At 45.4% G+C, this 24,822-nt stretch overlaps 1 protein-coding gene across 3 annotated transcripts; it reads left to right on the forward strand.

The window, feature by feature from the left end:
* Positions 1 to 24,822, forward strand: PLA1A (phospholipase A1 member A). 3 transcript variants are annotated; one of them, XM_087439424.1, is made up of 12 exons: positions 40 to 116; positions 3,864 to 3,992; positions 8,252 to 8,455; positions 10,002 to 10,179; positions 10,704 to 10,812; positions 11,862 to 11,963; positions 14,561 to 14,650; positions 16,364 to 16,531; positions 17,939 to 18,028; positions 19,977 to 20,085; positions 23,445 to 23,609; positions 24,465 to 24,822. In XM_087439424.1, exons 1-12 carry the CDS (start codon positions 40 to 42, stop codon positions 24,547 to 24,549), a joined length of 1,506 nt encoding a protein of 501 aa, XP_087295550.1. In that variant the 3' UTR covers positions 24,550 to 24,822. The 3 variants fall into 3 exon arrangements, with proteins under 3 accessions (XP_004436597.1, XP_087295550.1, XP_087295551.1); XM_004436540.3 differs by lacking the exon at positions 3,864 to 3,992 and having other exon boundaries at positions 1 to 112; positions 8,254 to 8,455; XM_087439425.1 differs by lacking the exon at positions 3,864 to 3,992 and having other exon boundaries at positions 40 to 112; positions 8,254 to 8,455; positions 17,939 to 18,024; positions 19,922 to 20,085.

A 24,822-nucleotide genomic window follows, 5' to 3' on the forward strand; every position in this document is an offset into this window, starting at 1 on the left:
GGTCAGCCTCACCCCAGCTCTGAGACCTCTAGCTCAGCCATGCCCCCAGGCCTCTGGGAGAGATGCTGCTGGGTGTGGGGGCTCCTTCTGTGGCTCAGTATTGGAAATGCAGGTAAGTTGGAGGCTCCAGCCTTGGGTGGAATTTCTTTCAGTCAGCAATTCTATTTCTCAAACCATCTAGTATGCAGTGCTAACCTTTGGAAGGTCCCCTAGAAGCCCTCTCCTGAGATGAATTTAAAAGAGGGAGAAAAACCCTACAATCATAATGGGAATGATGGTAACCAGGGCGCTTTCTAAAGTGGCAAAACTTCAACTTCCCCTAGTTGTTTTACTCATTTTTCTAAAACCTGCATCACTTCTTTTTGCCTTGCACAAGCCAGGATGATTCTAAGAAAGTAAAATTGGATTAATTCCAAAATACGATTCATTTTCATCTTACAAATATCCACTATTCCAAGATAGATTTAATTTTAAAATTTCCAAACTAACAACGATTTTGTCATTGAGATTGCTAGATGTCCTTTCTAATCTCGATAACCCACTTCAAGTTCAGGTTTAGGATCTGTCAGGGCTGGACTATGATAACTAGTCCCTGCTAACCGCGGATGACCGTTAGAACAACTTCCCTCAGATGCCATTTGCATTCAGCCTTTCCCTGGGTAAAAACCCCACCCGCTGTGTCCACTTGCTTAATATAGCACATCTAAACCCCACTGTGGCATCGAGGGTGTCTGACTAGGGAAGATCCCCTCCTCCCCCCAGCAGGGGCACCGCCCTCGGAAAGCTCCCCTTCCTCTGCTCCCAACAGAAGACTACTTTTCTCTGTCTCCCAAGACATTTAATTCTTATGCCCCAGCTTTAGAATGCGTCATTCCTTCTGCCTGGAGTTGCTGATACTACCCTTTTGTTCGTTTCAGCCCTTCCCATCTCCTGAGAGGGCCTCCACGATCCCTACCTCCTTTGTAAAACTTCATTCCTCAACTCAGCACCCCCTCCCGGCTCCAAAGTGCAACTTGCTTGCGTGTATTCACTACCTGCATTAATGGGTGGCTTTTAAAAGGTGCTGCTTAGCTTCACAAGTGCTTTCTTCTAACTCAATCATTTACTTGTGTGTGTGTGTGTGTGTGTGTGTGTATAAAATGACCTCATCAAAATATATTTCTGTGTGTGTGTGTGTTTGTGAAATCCTTCCATATCAACATACAGAGCCCTCTTGTTTCTTTAAATGGCTGTTTAGATCTGATGGGATTTACATCTCATACATTTTTTATTGATGTGAGAAAAATTGGCCTGCAAAGAAGTTACAACCATTTATTAATATGTGAGCATGGCTGTTTCCCCACCTCTCCGTCAACACTGTAATATCAAATGGTTTTTATATTGTCAGTCTGATAGGACAGATGGTATTACATTGTCACCTTAATTCTTATTTCTTATTGTGATTTGTGCTTCTGGTGTCTTATTTAAACCATCTTCCTGTAAAGATAATCTATCATATTTTCTTCTAAATCCTATAGACTAGCCCAGTCGGACTAAGAGCACCAGGGACAAATCCTTCGGTCATTGTGTGTTTTTTTAATATGATGTTGAATTTTATTTGCGGTTTATTTTTATTTTTGTATATTTTCATATTTATATTTATTATTTTGTATGTATATTCATAAAGGAAATTTATCTCTCATTTTCCTTCTTGTATTGCTCCTGTCTGGTTTTGATACTAAGATTATTATAACCTCATAAAATAAGTTTCTATTCTATGAAACAGTTTATACAAGCTAAAGATTATCTGTATTTTAAAGGCTTGATGGAGTTCTCAAATAAAACCATGTGGCTCTAGTGTATTTTAGAGCCAGAGAAGGCTCTTGATTGCCAATTCAATTTTTTGATGCTAGTAAGGTTATTTGGGTTTTCTATTTCTTCTTGAGTCAGTTTCAGTAAATTATATTTTTCTATAAAATTATCCATTTATTTTAAGTTTTCCAATGCATTTGTCTGAGAATTTTTAAGTATATCTTTTTTATCCTGGAAGTTCTGCAGTTACACTATAATCTGTCTAGTATAGATTTATTTATTTTTTATCTTACTCATTACCCTGAGTATAATTTTTTTTTTTTTTTTTTTGTGAGGAGATCAGCCCTGTGCTAACATCCGCCAATCCTCCTCTTTTTTTTTTTTTTTTGCTGAGGAAGACAGCCCTGGGCTAACATCTGTGCCCATCTTCCTCCACTTTATATAGGACGCCGCCACAGCATGGCTTGCCAAACAGTGCGTCGGTGCGTGCCCGGGATCCGAACCAGCGAACCCCGGGCCGCCGCAGCGGAGCGCGCGCACTTAACTGCTTGCGCCACGGGGCCGGCCCCACCCTGAGTGTAATTTTTGATGGAAGAACTCATATCTTTTTTCAGTTATGGAAAATTCTTAGCAATTATCTTTTCAAAATATTGTTTATTCTCCCATTCTCTTTCTTCAGAGAATAGCTACTAGGTAGATGTTGGAGCCTCTCCATCCATTGTCTGTACTTTTTAACTGCATTTTCACATTAAAGTTTCTTTTACTTCTGCACTAGACATTATAGTATTGGTTCACTTTTTTATGTTAATGACTATCTTTTTTATTTTCAATTTTCTAATTAGCTCTTTCTTATATACCTTATTTTATCATTTATGCCTGTTTTTATTTCATAATTTCTTATGCTGTCTTTATTTTTAAACTTGTATATTCTCGGCATACTTATTTTAAAGTCTATAACAGGGGCTGGCCCCGTGGCTCAGCGGTTAAGTGCTCGAGCTCCACTACTGGCGGCCCGGGCCCGGATCCCGGGCACACACCGACACACCGCTTGTCCAGCCATGCTGAGGTGGCGTCCCACATACAGCAACTAGCAGGGTGTGCAACTATGACATACAACTATCTACTGGGGCTTTGGGGAGAAAAAGGGAAAAACGGAGGAGGACTGGCAATAGATGTTAGCTCAGGGGCGGTCTTCCTCAGCAAAAAGAGGAGGATTGGCATGGGTGTTAGCTCAGGGCTGATCTTCCTCACAAAAAATAAAAAATAAATAAAGTCTATGTCAAAGATTTCTTTTTTTGTTTTTGATGAGAAAGATCAACCCTGAGCTAACATCCATACCAATCCTCTTCTTTTTGCTGAGGAGGACTGGCCCTGGGCTAACATCCATGCACATCTTCCTCTACTTTATGTGGGACGCCGCCACAGCATGGCCTGTGCGCACCAGGGATCCGAACCTGGGCCGCCAGCAGCAGAGCTCACGTGCTTAACCACTACGCCACAGGGCCAGCCCCCATTAAAGATTTTTTAAACCTTATTTCACCTGGAATGGATTTGTGATTCACTTATTGGCTTTATTGACTATCTTTGTAAACATTTGATTTCTTTATATATTTAAGCATTTTGTTTGCAGGCTTTTTTTTAAGTAAACTCGTTATTGAAGTACAACATATATACAGAAAAGTGCACAGATTATTGATACACAGGTTAATGAATTTTCAGAGTGAATTCACCTGTGTAACCATTATCCAGGTCAAGAAATAAGATATTACCAGGTTCCTAAAACCCATTCCCTGTATCCCCTCTTAATCACTAACCACCCCAAAGGTAATTGTTATCTTGACTTCTAACACAATAGATTAGTTTCATTTTAATTTTCAATGAAAAGTTTGTTTTTGGACTCTCTCTCTCTCTCTCTCTCTCTCTCTCTCTCTCTCGGTCTCTGTCTCTCCAACCCCAGGTTTTTAGACTCTCTCCTCCAGAAAGGTGGGTTATCTCAGCTCCTGTTAGTGAGGCCTTGTCTTTCCATCCTGCCTTCCTAAATAAAGCTATAGCCCCCGATAAAAAGCCAATAGCTGTTTTTTGTTTTTCGCTTCCTTTCCTGAGTTGGGGAGCCCCTCTCCATCACTGGCTACCACCGGTGGGCCTGGTGCTGGTCTTCCACACCTGGCATGGAACACTTTTGGAGCCCACTTACCTCACAGAGCTGAATTCTTGCAACCACTGCCTTCTCCCAGACCCGGAAACCAGCACCATTTTGCAGTTCTCTTCTTGTTCTTGTTTGTGCAAATATTATTTTTATATTTGAGATTGTCCGTCTTTTTCTCTCTCTCTTTTGATCATTTGTCATTCCTCTTTGGTTGGAGTGGTGCTTGAGGGGAGCAGGTATCTGAGCATGGGTCATTGTGCCACGTTCCGCACTCTTGAATGATCGATAGTTTTATTCTATCGTCTGCCAGTACTGGCATTTTTTTCTCCTCCTTTTCCAACTTTATGACTTTTATCCCATTTTATTGTCTGTTTCACTGAGTAGGACTAGAACTTCCAACATAATATTTAGTAGAAGCACTGGTAGCAGACATTCTCATTTATTCCCAGTTCTAGATGGAATGCTTCTAACGTTTCACCAATAGGTATGATTGTTGCTGTAGGCTTTTGGTAGATACCCTTTCTTACGTTAAACAACGTTAGGTATTAAATTTTATCATGTTTTTTTTTTCCTACGACTACGTTTCTACATTTTTTTTTCTACAAGCCATCGAGATGAGCATATTGTTTTCTCTTTAGTTTGTTCACATGGGAATTACATTAATAGATTTTCTAATGTTAAGCCATCTTTTCATTCCTTGAATTAAACCCTGCTTGGCCACGCCATAGTTTTGGTTTTTGTTATCCTTGGTGGATTTAGGTTTGCTGACATTTCCGATAGGGTTTTTATGTCTGTGTTTAATAGTGAAATTGGCCTTTAGTTTTCCTTTCTCCTTCTGTGCTCGTCCAGTTTTGAAATTGTGGTTATTTTCATAGAAGGAGTTCGGATTCTCTCTCTCCTTTTCTATTCTCTGAAACAATATGTGCAAGATGGGAATTGAAGGGTTGGTAGAACTTCTCTGTAAAACTGACCTGGTAGAGTTTTTTGATGAAAAGATTTCAAACTACTGTTTCAGTTTCTTTATGCTACAGTTTTACATTTGATTTTCTGTTTTTTCTTTCTTGCCTAAGTTTCAGTAAGCTATATTTTTCTAGGAAATTATTCATTTTCTAGGAAAATATCTTTGTTTTTAACTTTTGGGTGGGTAGAAACACGACCTTTTATGCTTTAAAAAAAATCTGCTCTATTTATTTCCCCTTTTAATTCTCTATTTTGTTTACTTGTGACTTCCTTCTTTTTTTCTCACGCTGTGTTATCAAAAGTACATCGAGTTTATTATTCTTTTCAGAGAACTAGCTTTTGGTGTTTATTGTGTGTGGCCAGCATTATTTTAGGCAGTAGAGAGACGAAAATAGATTACAATATCTGCCTTCTTTGAAAGTATATCCTGATGTGGGGAAATCAAGAAACAGTAAGTTTAATAATAAACTAGTAAATTCCATAGGAGATTAGAAGGTGATGTTTGCTATCCAAATACACAGATTAGGATAAGGAAGATTGAGAGAACTGGGGTGAGGAGCATAAGCAGGTTGCAATTTAAATATGGTACTTAGAGGAGAGAAGACATTTGACAAGACTTGAAAGAGGAGAGAGAATTAGCCATGTGGATGTCTGGGGAAAGACACTCCAGGCAGAAGGAATGGCCAGTGCTAAGACCCTCAGGTGGGAACCTGTCTAGAAGGAGGAAGAGCTAGGAGGACAGCCGCTGGAACAGAAGAAGCCGTAGTCGGAAAGGCAAAGGGCTTCCAGAGCAGGCGGTTTAGACCATTTAGGGCTTTCATCCATGGTTAGGACTTTGGATTTTATTCTGAGCGAAATGCCTTGGAGGCTTTTGCACAGAGATGTGATGTGATTTGACTTACATTTTTGGCTTTATGTTGCAAATAGACCAAAGAAGGGCCACGAGGGAAGGCAGGAAAAGCAGTTGTAGGCTACGGAGATAGTTTTGAGAGATGATGGTGGCTTGGATCAAGGTGGTAACAGTGCAGGCAGTGAGAATGGTTTACTTTTGAATATTTTGTTCCCAGGGGAGAGCCAACAGGATTTACGTACCGTTTGTATGAGGGATGTGAGAGAAAGGGAAGAATCAGAGATGTCTCTGGGAAGTTCGGCCTGCGCAACTGCACTGACTCAGTTGCTAACAATGTTGTTCACATTTCATTGTTTTCTTTAACTTCAACTATTTCTTTTCCTTTTTTTGAGTTGCTGTATTGTTTTTTTCAACTTTCTGAGTTACAAGATTAATTTACCTAATCTATATGTTTCCTTTTCCTGCTAATATTTGCATCTAAGGTTCTACACATCCTCCCAGTACTGTTTTAGCTTTTTACTCAAGTTTTGATATGTATTGGCTTTATTGTTTAGTTTTTAACATCCTTTGGTCTCCATTGAGACTAGAGACTAGCAACTTCATAACCCATACATATGTTACTTAGAAGGGGGATTTTAAATCCCCAAATGTGTTTCAAAATAATTTTTATTATTGATTTCTAATTTTACTACATTTTATTTAGCTTATATTGTCTGGATGATATTGATTCTTTGATGTTTGTGGGCCTTGCTTTGTGACAACTATGCTCATTTAAAAGGACTCTTAATTCTCTGCCTGATGGAGGCAGCCTTCCCTATATGACCAATCGAGCAAATTTATTCATTTATGTCATTCAAATCTCATGCTCAAGCAGAGTCTTTTCATCTTTTCTTCAAAAAGCCAAAGGCTGGGAAAGCAGATAAGGTCGTAGGATGAGGCATCTTTCTTTCTCATGTACTTCGGGAGCTCAAATTGCAGGCTGAGGAGTGTGGGGGGCTGCCCTCTCAGGTGGGCTTCATCCAGGGGTGTCCGAGATCCAGCTGCTCAGAAGGGACATGCAAGGGGGCTTGGGGACCTGGTCTGGGGCTCAAAAGCAGAGGTGGTGGAACTGCTGGTGCATTTCACCACTCTCTAAGGGTGGGGTTCCCACACTCTACTAAGTACCACACCCCAGTGCACCCCAGATCCACACACTTGTTGTCTATGTGCTGCTCAGTTACCTCTGAAGGCAGACAACCATCCCGGAAAACTAAAACCGCTGTCTTCCTCATAAAGGGGCCCGTGCAAACCTAAGTCTGCAATCTGGACCTCTCTGATTCTGCGAATGGCTTTGTGCCAGGGCAGGAATGCAAGGTAGCTGCTAACAGCGCCCCCACTGGGGCCGTGTGCTGAGGGTCAGTGTGTGCCCTGCTGCTCTGGCCGGTATCTCCCTGTAAGACGTGCTGGGTGTTGGGTACCACCTCTTTACCACAGAAGTGGACATGGGCCGGGGGGGGGCGGGTTGGATGTTGAAGATGGGCCGGATTTTCAGCTCCACAGACAGCAGCAGTTTCATGCTGCCTTTTTCAGTTCAGTATTTTAAAAGGCCCTTCAATGACTTTCACCGTAAATCACACTCTTTAAAGGTGTCCATTGGAAGGTGCCATAGAGTAGGTGCGGCTACTCTGCCATCTGGCTAGGCAGCCGTGCGCTGGGCACTGGGAGGCTATGGAGTGGCTCTGGACTGCTCATAAGGACGAGAAATGATGAGGCTGGACTGGGGTGTTCGACTGGGGTGAGCCTGGTCCCCAGGGCAACCGCTCATTTCTTTGCCCAGGGTTCTTTTTAGAAACCTGTGTTAGTTTACTAGGCCTGCTGTAACAGAGTGACACAGACAGGGTGGCTTAAACAACAGAAGTTTATTGTCTCACAGTTCTGGAGGCTAGAAGTCCAAGATGAAGGTGGCAGTAGGGTTAATTCCTTCTGAGGGCTGTGAGGGAAAAATCTGTTCCAGGCCTCTTTCCTTGGCTTGTAGATAGCCACCTATTCCCTGTGTCTTCACGTGGTTTTTCTTCTGTCTGTGTCCAAATTTCCTCTTATAAGGACACCAGTCATATTGGATTAGGGATCACATTAACGGGCTCATTTTAACTTAATTACCTCTGTAAAGACCCTATCTCCAAATATGGTCACATTCTGAGGTGCTAGGGGGTCAGGACTTCAACATATGAATTTATGGGGGGCCTCAATTTAACCCATAACGATATCCATTTCACCATGACCTTTAGTCTCCTCTAGGTGAACAATATTCATATTATTCTTTGGTATTTTAGCTTTAGGCATGAAAAATATTCACAGATTTTGGTTACAGAAATGATGCTCTTTAATAAATGAGTCTGATTAGAGCACTAGCTGGTTTATAATGCCTGTAAGCCCCTGTTTCTTTCTTCCTTTCAAGGACATCTTTCTTCCTTCGAAGAACAGATGACCTCACCTTGGATCTTTCTTCTTTTGTTTTTTCCTTCAGGAGATGCACCTCCTACCCAACAGCCAAAGTGCACTGACTTCCAGAATGCCAATCTCCTCCGAGGCACCAATCTCAAAGTCCAGTTTCTCCTCTTCACCCCTTCGGATCCTAGCTGCGGGCAGCTAGTTGAAGAAAGCAGTGACATCCAAAACTCTGGGTTCAATGTCACTCTGGGAACCAAACTAATTATCCATGGATTCAGGTGGGAGCTAACCAACCAATAGGATCACCTTAGCTAAGAACTAGAAAGTGACCATAATGCCATAGGAAGTTAGTGGGGAGCAAGAGAAGAAATGGATTTACTGCCTGTCATGTATTCCATCCCTCATCTTCAGCTGTCTTTGAAGGTGTCTCAAATCAACGTGAACATACGTTATGTTGTTCATTCTTGTTGGTCATATACATTACTCTCCCCCCAGTCTTGTCTACACACCCTCACACAGTAAATATGTGTGACCCAGGACAAGCCACTACAGCACACGGAGACTTGGTTTCCATAACTGAAGCAGGGGCTGCATGATTCATCTCAGCCAGTGAGGTCATAGGCTTTGCACAATCACTCAGAGGTAACAGCATGGTGCTTTCACTCAGAGTTTTATTTCCTCTTCTTCACTTCTTCCCTGGTTACATGACCTACGAAATTTCCACTTATGGGGGCTACTTCCATCAGACCCAGAGATTAGCATTTCTCAGGAGCCAGATGCTTCTCTTCTTCAATTTCTTTGAAGCCCTACAGTCCAAATTTTGTTGTAATATATAGTCACTGAGTCTCAATTCAATCACTATTCTTCCTTCCACCATCTTCTCTCCAAAGCCCACTGACAAGACCAGAAACAGAAATGTTGTTGGGAGGAGAGAGGGGGAGAATGTGGTGAAATAGTAGCACTACAGAGCAACGAGAGTTGGGGGCGTCCTGTGAAGAGGTGGACGCAAAGGCACTCCACAAAGGATCACCATTTCCTGATCTCTGGGTTCTCTCTGCTTCTCAAATCCCTGGACTCCAGAGACCCAGCCCCATCCCTTCTTAGGCATCCCTCCTCCCTCTTATGCCAAAGTCTCTCCTTTAGTAAATCTTACGTTCAGCCCCTATCCAAGGCTGAGTGTGTACCCCCAACCCAGAGAGAGCTAATAGAGCTGGAGAGCTCATTAGGCTTGTCACTCTGTCTGCTCCTAGTTCCCCCGAAGCCACATTGCATGGCACACACCCAGTCTGTGCTCCTCTGTCCACATGAGCATGCTCTGATTGTTCCCGTACTGTGGGCCATTGAGAAAACTTCTTTCCCAATCCCAATCTCTTGGGAAAGCTTTCTGGAATTTTTTCTATCATTTTCCTTTTCCTAGAAAAGTGCTAACATACTGTAAATTCCAGAAGGATAGGAACTATATCTTGTTTTTCTTTATTTCTCACAAAGCACCTAGCATACTGCCTGGCCCATTTGCTGAATGAATGAATGAGTGAAATCCGACCTGAGTTCTGAGCCCTGGCATGAGGTTGCATCTCCCTGGATGAAAGGCTCCCTTCTATAATTTGCACACAGGCCGCATGTGTGCTGGCAGAAGCCCTTTAGGGGTGACTTTAGGATTATGTCCTCCTTCTGCTCAAAGTGCTGTGTGATTTACTGCCCATATACCCCCTTCCCCAGTTTTGACTGTTTTTTTCCTGGATTTATTCTGTTAAGAGAGGTTTCCATGACAATGGATATCACCATGGCAGATAATCGTCCTCTCCTTTCTTGGCCCATGTCTAGGGCTTTAGGAACAAAGCCTTCCTGGATTGATAAATTCATTGGCGCCCTTCTGCGGGCAGTGGATGCTAACGTGATTGCTGTGGACTGGGTTTATGGCTCCTCAGGGGCCTACTTCTCAGCCGTGGAAAACGTGGTCAAGCTGGGACTCGAGATCTCCCGTTTCCTCAGGAAACTCCTGGTAGGTGCAGAAGAGCTTAGGGTGAGTTTGGGCTGCTTATGGAGGGGAGAGGGGTTGGAAAAAAAGAAGCAACACATGCGGAGGAGCTTTAGGGCTGAAACAGAGCCATCCAGTGCCTTTTTGGTCTTTGGTTCAAATCTTGGCTCTGCCACTTACTGTGCTGACCCTGGGCAGGTTATTGAACCTCTCTGAGCCTCCCGCTCCTCCTCTGTAAAATGTGCCCCTGCGCCTATGATAGGGAGTGCCGATGCCAGCTTTTGTGGTCCCTCAGGAGAGAATGGCCACGGTCATTACTCACGCGCTCTGGGCACCAAAGGGAAAGTGAGGGGATTGTTAAGGTGGGGAGCCCAATAGGCGAGCGAGTGATACACGGATGAGAATTCTGCCTCTTTTCCTGAAGCCTGTGTGGCGGGTGTGGCATGCCCGGGGCCCTCTGCTTCTGAAGCCTCGGGGAAAAGAGTGACCCTGTGAGGCCAGGGGCTGCTGGGGCCCAAATGCAACTCGCTGTAAATGTCCTGTTCTAGGTGCTGGGCGTATCGGAGTCCTCAATCCACATCCTTGGTGTTAGCCTGGGGGCCCACGTTGGGGGCATGGTGGGACATTTCTACAAAGGCCAATTGGGACGGATCACAGGTAACACTTTTCTTTCCCCATCCTCCCGGGTTTAGAGACAGAGAGAGAAAGCCCTGGAAATGCCTTTGCTGAGGCGAGCAGAGGGGAGTGTCGAGCCTTTGGTCTTATGATTGAGTCATCTATTACCAATAAAATTTACTTATTGTGGCCCTTTTGCATAAAATAGTATTGTGTTATCATTGCAGGATCTCTAATGTCAGTGTAAGAGGCCATGTATTTCTTTCTAAGCCTCAGTTTCCACATCTGTAAAATGGGTTGTAACAGCCCACACATATCTCCTTGGCCAACTGTGAAAATCATCTTTAGGCAGTTTTGCTAAATACTTGCAAAAGTGCAGGGGACTTGAGGCTTCAGGAGCTACTCTTAATCAATAAGGGACTAGAGTTGGGTGGTAAATGCCCCAGCTCCCTGGCCCCCCAATGGAACAATTCTGAGGCATGTTCTACAGAGCTCCTCAGAGGGGCCCCAGGGGGATGAGACCCAGTCACGCAAGGTAATAACCCATTCATGAAAATTTTCCTTCATTCTCTGACTCGTTTTCCCATTCCCTTACTATGCTTTCTGTGATTTTCTCCCAAATAAGCTACTTGCACTTTAAATTCTTGTCTCAGCATCTGCATTTTGGGAGGAAGAGGGAAAGGGATCCAAACTGAGATGTGGGGAGAATAAGATTTACTTCACTGTGTTCTCGTGAGAACTAGAGCGTGTGAAACTGCCCAGCACGAGTTCTGGCACACAGTAACTGCTCAAAAATTATAGCTACTGTTATTACTACATGAGGATTAATATTACTCACATTAACCCTTGCCACATGTTTAGTGTTATCAAGCTCATTTTAGAGCCAGAGAAACTGGGTCATTGAGAGGTTAGAGACAACACAGTGGGGTTTTCTGGGTATGGTGGTCCTGAGCTCGTTCTCCACCCCTGGGTCCTGGTTGGGGGACTCTCTGATCTGAACCGGAAGGACTGCCGGGGTAGGTTTCGGTGGGTCCATGAGGGTTCCTGCGGTTGAGAGGAAAGGGGCCCCTGACATCAGTCTGTCCTGGCAGGCTTGGACCCTGCTGGACCGGAGTACACCAGAGCCAGCCTGGAGGAGCGCCTGGACGCTGGAGACGCCCTCTTTGTGGAAGCCATCCACACAGACACGGACAGTGAGCTGGGGTGACCTTCCTGGGGTTGGGGGAATGAGCACAGGGCAGGGGCTAGGAGGCTGGCATCTAGCTGTGTGGCTCTGGGCAGATTCCCTCCTCCTCTGAGCCTCTGTTGCACAGTGAGGAGTTTACCAGCATGATCTTGAAAGTCTCTCCCAGCTCTGTCATTCTCTGACACGAGATGAATGGTTTTATTTTTAGCCAGCAGCAGGCAGCAGGATTCTCATTCGTGGACCAAAAACGTTTGGTCATGAGTCTCTCTCTCTGATTCAATGCTAAATCTTGTGCTGAGGGAGTGCTGAGGAGGGCACTGCTGCCTGGCTGATATATGGGAAAGTCATGCTGCTTTTTCAGGGTGAATGTGCCTGGCCCCAGGGGATTGGGGCATTCCAACTCCTCAGGCAGATACTCAGGCCTCTTAGGACTTCCTTCCTCCCTGGAGAATGAGCCCAGCCCTTCAGGCCTGTGAAGAATGAGAAATCCTCCCTCTAATAATGACAGGCCCAGGAAAGACACCCCTGCCGACTCTGAATCCATTATGAGCAAATTAAGGTCTTCTGACCAGCTGGGAAAGGAGGTGGGCAATCCTTCTCATTTCTACTTGATATCAAATGCCCATGGAGTCTGTGCCCGGCCCTGTACTCAGCGTGGTGGGTGCACGAACAACTAACATCTCTCTCTCACTGGAAGTGTTTGAGGGTCAAGTAAGAGATGTCCGTGTCTCATTTCCTTTGGTCAGAAGCCTTCTTTTCGTGTCCAAGAGTCTCACAGATTCTCATGATTCATCATTCATGCAGTCATATAGTTCAACCCTCTTTCTCACCTTCATTTCACAGATAGGAAACCAAAACCCACAGGCCTCCGCTTAGCTGTTGGGTTAATTAATCATGTTAGTTAATAAGGAGAATGAGTCAGCCCTGGGAAGAGCTGGGAGAAGAATATTCTGTCCCTAAATTTGCTAAATAGGTGACTTATTAGGTCCCCATTTACTTGAGCTAGGCCTCTCAGTCCCCTTCAAAGTTGGAACGTCTTCCTAATGTGACCTCCCCCCCAAAATTATTCCATTTATTCAATCAATCTTTATAATTATTCCATTTACTCAATCTTTATTGAGCTATGTGGTAGGCACTGAGAATACTGCAATGAACAAAACACTGAAGAAGGTCACTGCCCACGTGGAACATCCAGGCTGATTGGGCAAGCATTCATTCATTTATTCCTTTAATAAGTATTTCTTAGGCACTCACATGTGCCAGGTACTCTGCTGGGATTGGGGATATAGCAGAGGAAAGACAGGTAATGGCCTTGCTGTCATGGAGCTTACAAACAAGTACACAGACAGGATAATTACAATTATGATTATGATAATGAAGGATGCTGGAGAGAGGGTGACTTGGGCAGGGAGTCGACTTCAAGTAAGATTATTGAGGAAAGTCTGTCCAAGGAGGCAATATTTGAGGTGAGACTTCGAGGATGAGAATGAGTCAGCCCTGGGAAGAGCTGGGAGAAGAACATTCTAAGTGGAGAGGACAGCCAAAACGAACGCCTGGACGTGGGTGGGGACAGGAAAGAAAACCCCGTGGTTAGAATGCGGTGCGTGACGTACCGAGAAAGTTTGGAGAAGAGGGAGCGGGACCCAGATGGCCACGGCCAGGAGTTTAAATTTTATTCTACAATCAGTGGGAACCAGGTGATGGTTTGAATTTTTTAAAAAAATTACTGTGACTGCTCTGCAGAGGATGGAGTGCAGGAAGGCACAGAAGGAAGCCCGGAGGCTCTTTAGAGGATGTTTGCAGGGGTAGTCTGGGCGAGAAATGATGGTGGTTTGGGCAAAGGTGGTGGCAGTAGAGACAGAGAAGTGGAAAGATTCAGGATAGATTTTGGAGGTAGAGCTGACCAGCCTGGTGATGGGCTGAATGCAGGGAGTGAGAGAAAGGAAGGAATCGAAGATGACTTCTAGGTCCTTGTTTAATCCCTGGATAGATGACATCACATAAATAATACCCATCAATTGCTTACAACAGTGATAGGTGATATGAAGGAGAAAATCGGGGTCTGTGGCAGCTGGATCTGACCCAATCTGAGGGGTCAGATATGGTCACAATGATGAGAGGAGGGCTGGAGGCTCTTGAACTCATCTCTTCATAGCCAGGTCATATTTCTGCTCAGTCAGGAGAGCACAAAAATATGTTATGCTGGAGACTGTGGAAATGCGGCCTCAAACATATTTATCTGAACTATTACTCAAAGCAAAATAGAAACTATTTGACAAGGAAATTTACTAAGCTTATAACATTTACTGATTTATAAAAATGTATGTTAAGGGATATTTTTCCTAATTTTATTAGGGAAATATGAGTATCTTCTTAGGAATTTATTCTTTTTTGCTTCCTTTCAGCGTGGAAAACCCCTTTAGAAAGCTGAGAGCCAGTTCTGCAGTCTCACGGCACTTAGCAGGGAGGTGGGCACCCATCCAGCACAGAGAGCGGGTGGGCTCCCGAGGTCAGACCTCAGGCTCTGCTACCAGTGGACCCTGCTGTGGGACACGGGACATACGCCCCTGCAGTAAGAAGTTAATGGGGTTCTGCTCCTTTCAGATTTGGGTATTCGGATTCCTGTTGGACATGTGGACTACTTCGTCAACGGAGGCCAAGACCAACCTGGCTGTCCCAGCTTCATTCATGCAGGTCAGAAAGCCAGAGAGTTGGTGTTTGGCTACCCCAGAGACTGGAATTCACCACTAGCCTTTGTACTGAGACAGCCAGTGTGGGCCACAGAGGGTTTTCCTTCCTGTGCCCTTTGCTAGGTCCCATAAAGCTTACTCAGCACTTACTGAACGGATGTCTTTGGAGAATTCTAGGGGAAGAGCGTCTGAAATGTAAAGCCTGCACCATACTTATGCTGCCCTCCCCACTTCTTAGGCCCTTTGTGATCTAAAATCACTCAAGCCAATAACCTCTGTTCTTCCTGGGGCCAGCTTTAGTAGCATAAGTCCACACTAGCTACATCCTCTGCAGAGCCTAGTTGTGGCAGAAGCAGATCAATTTGCCTAAAGCTAGCTGGCTGAAGGATCAATTCACTGCATGACCTTCCCCCCAAATTTACTAGATTTAACAGTTCTCCAAAATTGTTTTCAAAATAATCTTCTTGAATATATTCAATAAATATACATTTCTTCTCTTCTAAATATATTCTTCTGGCATGTCCTTTTTGAATATAGTCACTGAACGTATTTTTCTTATTATCATTTCAAATAATATTAAATGTGTCAAAAGCTACGCATCAAGCGTTGTTTAGTCTTCTTATATTCTTCTTATGAACATAGCCAACCGATCAGCATTTCATATGGGAATTTTATCCTCATTTCTGTTTACTGTGTTTTTAGTCTTTTCCTGTTTTACCGATGTTTTACCATTTTGAGGATTCTTTTGACAATGTTATTGAATAATCATTAATCTAGTTCACTGATTTTCCGAAAAACATATTTCTTCCAACAATTTATAAATTTTCCAGCAATTCTAATTAAATGAGATAGTTTGGTTTTAATGGCTTTTGAAAATTTCTGTGGCATTTTAGTCGGCCACTTTTCATTTTTTTTCATGACACAATTGGAGAAGGGTTTAGTTTGCTGCTAAACTGCAGCTGAAAGGAGCTTAGCCATACAGAGTGTCCCAACCATGGAGGAAAGGAAAGTCAACACACAGCTCAGATTTGGTGGAGGTCCCACCGAGGGGGTCCCAAAGTGAAGGGAGAGTTTGAAGACCCAGAAGCCTGGAGTTTGTGGCTCGCTACAGAGTCTTAGCCCCAGCCAATTCATCCAATGTGAGATATTGAAAATTTTTCAATAGTATACAACAACAATAACAAGAAAACCAAGTTTTTGTTAAATTGGTTTGGAAATTCAGCGTATCAGTCATTTGGCCAAGTGAACCTCAGCACATTGGCTTTCAGAGATTGACCATGAACTGCTGCTGACTCCCTTCACTGTCTCCTTGCTGGGTTGGGTGTAATAATGTTGTAAAACGCTGGTTGTATGGGAGATGATGCAAAAGGTAGAAATGTGCAGACAGATATCTATTTTGAGAAGTGGGGTCAGAATCTCCAACTCTCTGTGTGCTCCCATTTTTGGAAAGAGAGTTTGCATGATCATGGAAGAATGGGTCTGAAATGAAGCAGTTTTCCTGGTAGATTAAGCTTAGGTATCTCAGGAAAGTGGAAAAGGAAAAGGGAGAGTGCAGTAACTATGTCTGTTAATATTTTAAAAATATGGCTCCGGGGACATCCCATGTATTTATAGCCTGCTGGAATATAAAATTCAATAGAGTTACAATAACTAGCACGGAGGGAGTTTCCATTTGTCTTGAACTGAAACCTTGGTTGTGTTTTTTCCCCCTGTTTAGGCTACAGTTACCTGATTTGTGATCACATGAGGGCTGTGCACCTCTACATCAGTGCCCTGGAGAATTCCTGTCCGTTGATGGCCTTTCCCTGTGCCAGCTACAAGGCCTTTCTGGCTGGGCACTGTCTGGATTGTTTTAACCCTTTTCTGCTTTCCTGTCCAAGGATAGGTAAATGCCACCTCTTTGGTGTCCTTTGACAATTTGGGGAAAGTCCAGGTCTTGCTAGTCATCACCTCTTTAAGTCCTGATTCCCTTTGGTCAAGAAATCTACCCAACTGGGGTAAAGAAATTAACCAATGAGGTGTTCAGCCTGTTCTCACCTGGAAGATGGCATTTGGCCCTCTGTATCCCACCCCTCACCCTCTGTACTGCTGCCTGATGTCATACCCACTCTGAACACACCCTTCACACACACAACCCCCTCGTCTGCAAGTCCAGTCTCAGGACACTTTCTAGAAACATTGGTGTAGTCCAGAGCCTCTGACCCCACTCTCAGAAGGGATGTTTTCCATAGGTCTTTCTAGCTAGGCCAGTCATTCTCCAACTCCTGATAGACTCTAAATCGAGGAGTTGTGGAGGAGTCCCCAAGACTGGCACCCGTGGCCCACTGTAGAGGTGTGAGGCTATGGTGACCATGTGCCAGCTGGAGAGGTGCCTAATTGCTGGTTGGGTTGGGCACATTCCTGGATGATCTGGGCCAGTCTGGGGAGAAGGGCTCCAGGAAGGCTGAGGGATCTGACCTCAACTCACCTTGTGCAGATCATTTTGCAGATCATCACTGCAAATATCCTGGCGTTATCCAGGCTGAAGGGCTCCAGGAAAAACTCCTGGGAAGTGTAAATGGTTCCTTCCCCCTTCCTTACTCTCCTACTTCCCACCCCTGGCTGTCACTCAGAATGGTAGCAGCCTGTCATTGCTTACATGAATGAAATGGATACCAGCTTGACAAAATGTTAAAGTAGGGGTATCTCCCATAATAAAGCAAATCAACATTACTTCCTACTCAGTGGGCATGTGTCACGGTTTCCCCCAGATGTGGTGGTCCAGCTGGTGTGACAACCACTTCACACTGTCTGCTCAGCCTCATCTCTCACTACTCCTTCCCTAGCACTGAGCCCCCCAGGGTGCTAACTACTCATACCCCTGAGAGCTTTTCATGTTTCCTTTGCCCAACTGTACTCTACCTGGAATGCCCTTCCCTGACTTGTCAACCATTATTCTTCAGGTCAAACATTTTCCTGTGCTCACACTGCACAGGACACAAATGCCATTAGAACAATTGTATAGATTGTTATTTGCAAGTTAGAGACTTAATTTCAAATTTCTTGTAAATATCTCCCGAGAATGGGCCAGGTGATCTGAAGAATGTACTTGCTGTTTCCTTGTGTGTCCACCTCCGCTGGACTGAGTTGCTTGTGTCCTGGGACTGACCGCAGGGCATGGCACATGATGAGCACACAGTGCAGTTGTCTGTAGAATGAATGGGCGCATGAATTAATCAATACTTGGCTGGGTACCACGGGACCCTGAAATGGCCTCCTCAGCGCTCTACTGTCTTTGCTTCTTGATTTCCAGGGCTGGTGGAACAAGATGGTGTCAAGATAGAGCCGCTTCCCAAGGAAGTGAGAGTCTACCTCCTGACCTCTTCCAAGGCTCCATACTGTGGTGAGTTGGGGGAAAGTGCAAACTCAGCTCTGCCAGTGTGCTGTCCAGTAGAGTCCAGGGTTCCGGCTTGGGCTGTATCCAGCCCAGCATGGTAGCCAAGGTGCGAGGTGAAGGACCAGGGCAAAGATGTCATGGGAAGGGGGTGAAGTCAGTAATGGTGTTAGATAGAACCAGAACTTTTGGAGCTGGTCAATCTATTGCTTCACAGATGACGACTTGGGGGCATCTTACTGTCTATATACTGATCCTAATTCCCCCCCTCCCACCACAGAAATCTGCCCTGCAATGTGCGTTCTCTCTAGAGTAGTACTTGGGATTCCCCTCTGGCTTCTTCCTGCCATACTTTTTTTACCCCTCCTTGGTGCCCATCCTGTGTGTCTCCCACCCTGGCAGGCCTCCTAGGTCAGAGCCCCTGAGGAATACTGAACCTTGTCCCTCTGCCCTCCTTCCCCTTCACCTTCACATTCCAACTGTTCACCGTTGCTTCTGACCACTGCATTTCATTGCAGCTAAGATGCCAGTGATTGTGAAGGATGTTAAATGTGAGAGAAAAATGTGTCTTAGAATCTCTGAAACATATTACAGGCTGAACCATCATCCTTCCCTGTGCTATTTGCATCTCAACTAGGCTGACTATACTTCTTGGTTTATGCTTGTTATCCTGGGGTCCTGTCTGGTTTGTTGTGTGTACAAGACAAAAGTATGCTGGTTTGGATGGTAAATTATATGGCCACCCTAATTCTAACTGATTTTCTGATCAGCTTGTGTTTGGTTGGTGGAGGAATCTTTGTGGCCATACCTTCTTGGTCCTAGAAGGCCTGGTGCAGTGGGAGTGGAGCCCAAAGCTCAGACTCTGGTCACACACACCTGGATTTCAGTCTCATCTTCTCCACTTATCAGCTGTGTGATCAGGAGCAAGTTCCTCAACCTTTCTGATCCTCTATATCATCATGAAAATGGAAACAATAACAGTACCTACTTCAAAGAATCAGTTGTGAGGATAAAATAAAATAGTATACAGAAGTCACTAGCACAGTGACTGGAACCCAGTAAGCAGTAATTCCCCACCCTTTGTCAATGGGAGAATTTGGGAGACTAGCTGGGGGTGTTTCTAACTTCAGGCCAGAGAGAATTCATGGCTACCTCTTAGGAATGAGGTGGGTTGCAAGAGTCAACTGTGTGTTTTCACATATGTCGGCTCACTTGACAGCCCAGCTCTGAGAGGTGGGCATGACGAAAGGGAGGCTCTGAGGGACTAAGTGATGTGCCTAAGGCTACACAGTTGGGGGAAAAAGTCAGGATTCAACTCCAGATCTTCTGACTCCAAAATCTGTACTCTCTTCATGCCCCCACCTGCCTCCACACTCACGTCTCTGCCCCCTCTTCTGAGAACCTGCTGTCAACAGGTCATATTCTCAACCTATGTTCTAACCAACATGCCCCATCGGCACCCAGCCGCCACAGGGAGGGCAATAATTGTCTCCTACACACACAATTGGGTTCCCTGACACTGTGTGTATGGGGGAGGGGTGGCATTGCTGTATTTTATGAGTTGATTATTTAGTATAAGACAGATCCTTTTTAGTTCTTTCAAAATCACACCACCAGGCTAATGTCATCAAACAGGGAGGAGTGGGACATTCTAGCGTTACAAGTAATAATAAAAACTAACCTATTGACTGCTTCCTCGGCACAGGCACTGGCTAAGGACTTTATATGTATTAACTCATTTAATTCTCAGTCAGACCTGTGGGGTATCTGTTTTTATTACCCCTAATTTGCACTTGAGGAAGCTGGGGACCTGCGATGACAGGTAACCTGCCCCAGGTCCCACAGCCACTGAGCGGTAGAGCTGAGACTCCTAACCGCACTGCTGCTCCCTGGGGCTTTTTGTGTGTTGCCCCTGCTGACCTCTGGCCCTGTCATCTGCTCTGCTTTGGTTTCCTAGTGCATCACAGCTTCGTGGAGTTTTACTTGCAGGAGCCGAGAAAAAAGGACACCAGCATTGCAGTCACCTTCCTCAGCGGCAATGTCACCTCCTCGGTCAAGATCACCATGTATGTAAATGTCCTGCATGTCTGGCCTCTCTCCTTAGGACTTAGTTGCCTTTCCATTTTACACACACACACACACACACACATACACACACACACACCATGTATATCTCAGGGCAGGCACTGTGTGATCACTGGTGGGTGGGCCAAGCTGACTGGGCTGGGGGTGGAAGTGATGGCAGCACCCACAGACCTGTGCTGGGCAACTGTCCCAGGTTCATGATCAGTACTAGATCCAGGCATGGTGAATTTAGACAACAGCAGATGAGGCAGGCAGGCAGCAGTAATGGGGTGTCCCAACAGGTGGTGAGAACACGGGAATTGGGTCCCCACTAGGAAACAGTGTTCGGGAATCCAGGCAGGGGGCATCAGGGATGTCAGCAAGTAGGAAGGCCTCAGCCACTAGCCCAGGGAGGGCTGGCCAGAGCCTGGGAAGCACCCACTCCTGGGCAGGGGGCAGTACTAGGGGTTACCAGAACAGAAGTGCAGGCAGAGGGTCAGTTAGCCAATGACTGCAGGGTGAGGGCCCACAGGGCCTGATGCTGGTGGTGCCAGTCCCTGAAACTGGGGCTGAGCAATTCCTTCCCTTGTTGAGTCACACATGGGCCTAGCAGGCCTGAGAAGTGGCGGGGCAGAGAACCTCACTGTGGGGAGCCGCAGGCCGGGCAGGGCTTAGGAACTCAGCAGCAGTGGAGCATGTTTTTTTAAAAGGAATTGGTTAGTTACTCACAAGACTGCAGGAGACAGAGTAATCAGATAAGTCACTGTCTCAGTCAGGGTCCAGTCTAGAACCAGAGCCTAGACCAGGGAGACCGATAGAAGGAATCTGATACAAGGAACTAATTACAAATGTGTTGGGAGAGCTGAAAACCCAAAAGGGGATGCGGAGGCAATGCAGAGACCAGCAACAGGAGTCACTCCTGCCCCAGGGCTAAAGGGACAAAGCTAGGGATGAGAACTGAGCGGGGTTCAAGAGGGAGGGTGTGCTTGGCAGGAGCTGGAAGCAGGGAGGAAACGCAGCCCCTCCGGAATCACTGCCCAGAGCAGTCTCCCACTGTGCGTGCCTCCTGTGTGTTAGACCTCGCTGGAACCTGCCCGCAGGGGAGCCTGAGAAATGTGGTTTGCAGGGGAATGGATGGAGCACAAACAGGGAGATGACCAGTGCACACACATAGAAGTGGACGACTGTCAACAGAGGCAGGTGCTATGAGGACATGTAAGACGGAGCCTGACCGAGTGGGAGGAGGTGATGTTTGAGGAGAGATGTGAAGGGTTTGCAGGAGTTTCTCAAGACACGAGTTAGTGAGAACATGACATTGGGAGCAGACAGCAGGGGCTGAGGAGTGGTGAGAGGAGGCTGGCGGCAGTCAGGGCCAGACCATGCCAGGCAGTCAGGGCCAGACCATGCCAGGTCTTGAAAGACAAGTTAGTTAATGGATTTGGGTTTTTATCCTGAGAGCAGTTTGGGGACCCGCTGGGAATTTTAAACAGGAGAGTGACCGGATCAGATCTGGGTTTGGAAACATTTCTCAGGCTGCAGTGTTGGACATTAACTGTACCATCAGGGAAGACAAGATTCTGCTGGGAGGGGCCCACTATTTCTGGGATCCCAAACACCCTGCCACCAGCCAAGAGTCCAGCTCACCCAGGCCACACAGCGAGGTACTGCAGGCAGTCAGGACCCCAACACAGACCTCCAGGTGCCCATGTGAGCAGTAAGCAGGATTCAGGATGGCAGATTATAGCTGATAAGAGTTTGCAAATTATAGTTTGCAGATTATAGCTGAATAATTTTCATTAGATCAGTTCAAGGTCGTGTTACTTCTACAAGGATGTTTTCATCACCTCTCCAGCCCACTGGTAGATGAGCCAACACTGGCAGAAGTCATGACTGACACATATCTCTGGCTTCACGTTAGAATCACCTGGAGAGCTTTGAAAAGTACCAATGCCAAGCCCCACCCCAGACCAATCGCAACAGGATGGCTAGGCATAGCCTCACAGCTGCGATTTTTAAAGCTCCCTGAGGGATTCCAATGGACCTCCACAGACTCCTTCTTCCCTCTCCCAAGAGAGTTGCATTGCTTTTTTGAAGAAGGCTCTCAGAACATGATTATCTTCAATTCCTTGTGTTTTTTCTCTTGCAGAACAAAAATTGAAAAAAAGGGAGGCGAGTTTATGTGTGGTCTTTCCCCTACTTTCTAGAGCTTTGTGAAACCCCAAGATTGCCTTCTAATTAGAAAATTTACTGGGGCCAAATCCCCAGGCCTCTCAGTGTCCTTCATACCCCTTCTAGTTTGCAAGCTCCTACTGTAGCAGCTTCTTAAAGGCAACAGTCTTCTTACTTTTTCTCTGAAGTGTTTTTGAAATACTTCTGAAATTAAAAAAAAAAAAAAAAAAGAACAGCTTTTAAACAAAGTAATACAAGATCTTCCTCAAAAGGAAAAAACAAGCTATATGACTAATCATGGGTTAAGACATTGCATCACTCTGCAGAGGCCAGAAAGGAAAGGGAAACCTGCTGCCCCAGCCACGGCCCCCCTTCAACAGCACCCAGCGCCCATGTGCAGAGGTTAAAGCAGCATCCTCCGGGCTCTTCCTCTCTCTCAGGGTCCCTGCTGCCTCTGATGGTCCCTCCATCTAGTCTTGGGGCATGAGGCCAAAGTGGTGCCTGGATCTTGCAAACCAGTGGGGGATCTAAGGGGCAAGGCCAAGGGGGTGGGTTAAGAGAGAACTGGATTATTTTCACTCTGGGTCCCCAGGCTTAGTCAACAAAATCTAAACCCTGTGGTTCAGGATCATAGCTAGCGCGTGAGGGAGCCCGGGTGTGTAGACCTAGGAGTGTGTGACTCCAAAGCCACACAGCTGGGAAGAGACAAACCTGGGCTCCACCCCAGCTCTGTCTGGCTTCAAGACCTGTTTTTTGTTTGTTTTTTTCCCATCCACACATTCATAGTCTAAAATAGAGTAGTCCTCGCACAAAATTCTTTGAACTGAATGCCCTAAAAGAGGGCTCAACTTCCAGGTAGTTGGATCTGAAAGTGAAGCTCTTCTCTAACTAGGACTCTAAGAACGAGAAACATTTTTCTTGGATTTTCAGAAGAAAATCCAAGAACTACTATTTTGCGCAGTGTCTACTTATTTACTTTCAAAAATCAACACATATTTTCTGAGCCCTGTTCAAGCTGTGGGTATGTGGGCAGATGGGCTGGTGAGGGTGAGACAAAGGGCCGTGGTCCCCACCTTCAGGAGCAAGCTCTTGTGTGTAACAGCTGACCACCGCTTCCAGCAGAGCTCCGGGGGAGCCAAGGGGAAGAAAGGCCAAAAGTGCTATGGTAACTTGCTCTCCCGTTCCCTTGCAGACCTAGACAGCAACTCCAAGGGAAAGGAGTCATAGCTCACCCCAACCCTCAGTGCCAGATCAACCAAGTGAAACTCAAGCTTCAGGCTTCCAACCGAGTTTGGAAAAAAGATCGGACTACCATTGTTGGGACGTTCTGCACTGCCCCTTTGCCCATCCATGACAAGTAAGCCCGTATCCATCCCCGCCCCAGACACACTCACAAGGACCAATCCCAACCTTGGATGTGATGCTTGTTGACATATGGTGTTGCTCATTATGGTGATTAGCTTCTTCGAAGGACAGATGACAAAAACCAGGGTTTTCCTGAACCTCCTTCAGGGCCATCTTGGGTTGGGATGTTAGGAAACCAAAGAGGGTGGACTTTAATTCCCCATTCCCATTTCAATATAAGAAATTCCATTTTATCTGAGATATATGTACATATATCTCCATGGGGATCTAGATCCGAGGCTAGGGAAGATCAAGTTGGATTAGTGGTAAGAGAAGGAAGGAGTGGAGCTGGGTTTCATGGGGCTTGAGACTGGTGAGGGTGCCAGGGTGAGGGACAGTGGGAAGAGCAGTGAGGCTGTGATGGGGAGAGGCAAAATGGAGGCTGAAGCAATGGGGAGACTGGGGGAGGCATAGGGCTGGGGCTGAGATTGAGGGGAAAAATGTATATATGTGTATATATACATATAGTCTGTTTTATATGTCTGTTCTATTTAGTTTCTATGTAAGATTTTATTGGAACAAAGATTTCTCATTGCATATTTCCTCCTCCTTAGCCTCCACTGGTCACATTCATGGGTGTGGATCCAGAATCCCCTCCCCTTTACCCTGCCTCTAGCAGGCATTTCTAGTATGTATTAGTCTTACCACCCTGGGCCCTCAGAGGACAGGAGTAGGCTCCTATAGTAGACCATTGTAGACTTCTATCACCTGACATCATGGAAACACAACAGTACACAACTCTTGGTCTCTCCTGACCTACCAGGAACCTGCCCTGAGCACATACCCTCTTGTTGCTCTTCTCTTGCAGTAAAAAGATGGTCTGCTTACCTGAGCCAGTGAACTTACAAGCAAGTGTGACTGTATCTCATGACCTGAAAATAACGTGTGTATAGTACAAGCCTGGGCAGGACACATCTCCCTGGATTTCAGAGCGGGGGGAGTTTAACTTATTCTAGGCTATTACTACCAAGAAGTTACAAAACTCTTGGTTATTTTCCACATAATTAGCCACCTTAGAGGGGAAAGAGAGCTCATTTTACAGAGTTTTGTCTCCATTGCCAATTTGAAGAGGCTTACAAAGATAACATTTCAGCTTTTTTATTCATATTTAACTGCAATTGCCCCATATCCTTGGGCATCTGTATGTAGGATTCAATAGAAACATA

The sequence above is a fragment of the Ceratotherium simum genome, chromosome 15 (genome assembly GCF_057802395.1).
Source record: "Ceratotherium simum simum isolate JZ-2026a chromosome 15, ASM5780239v1, whole genome shotgun sequence".
Classification (NCBI taxonomy): domain Eukaryota; kingdom Metazoa; phylum Chordata; class Mammalia; order Perissodactyla; family Rhinocerotidae; genus Ceratotherium; species Ceratotherium simum.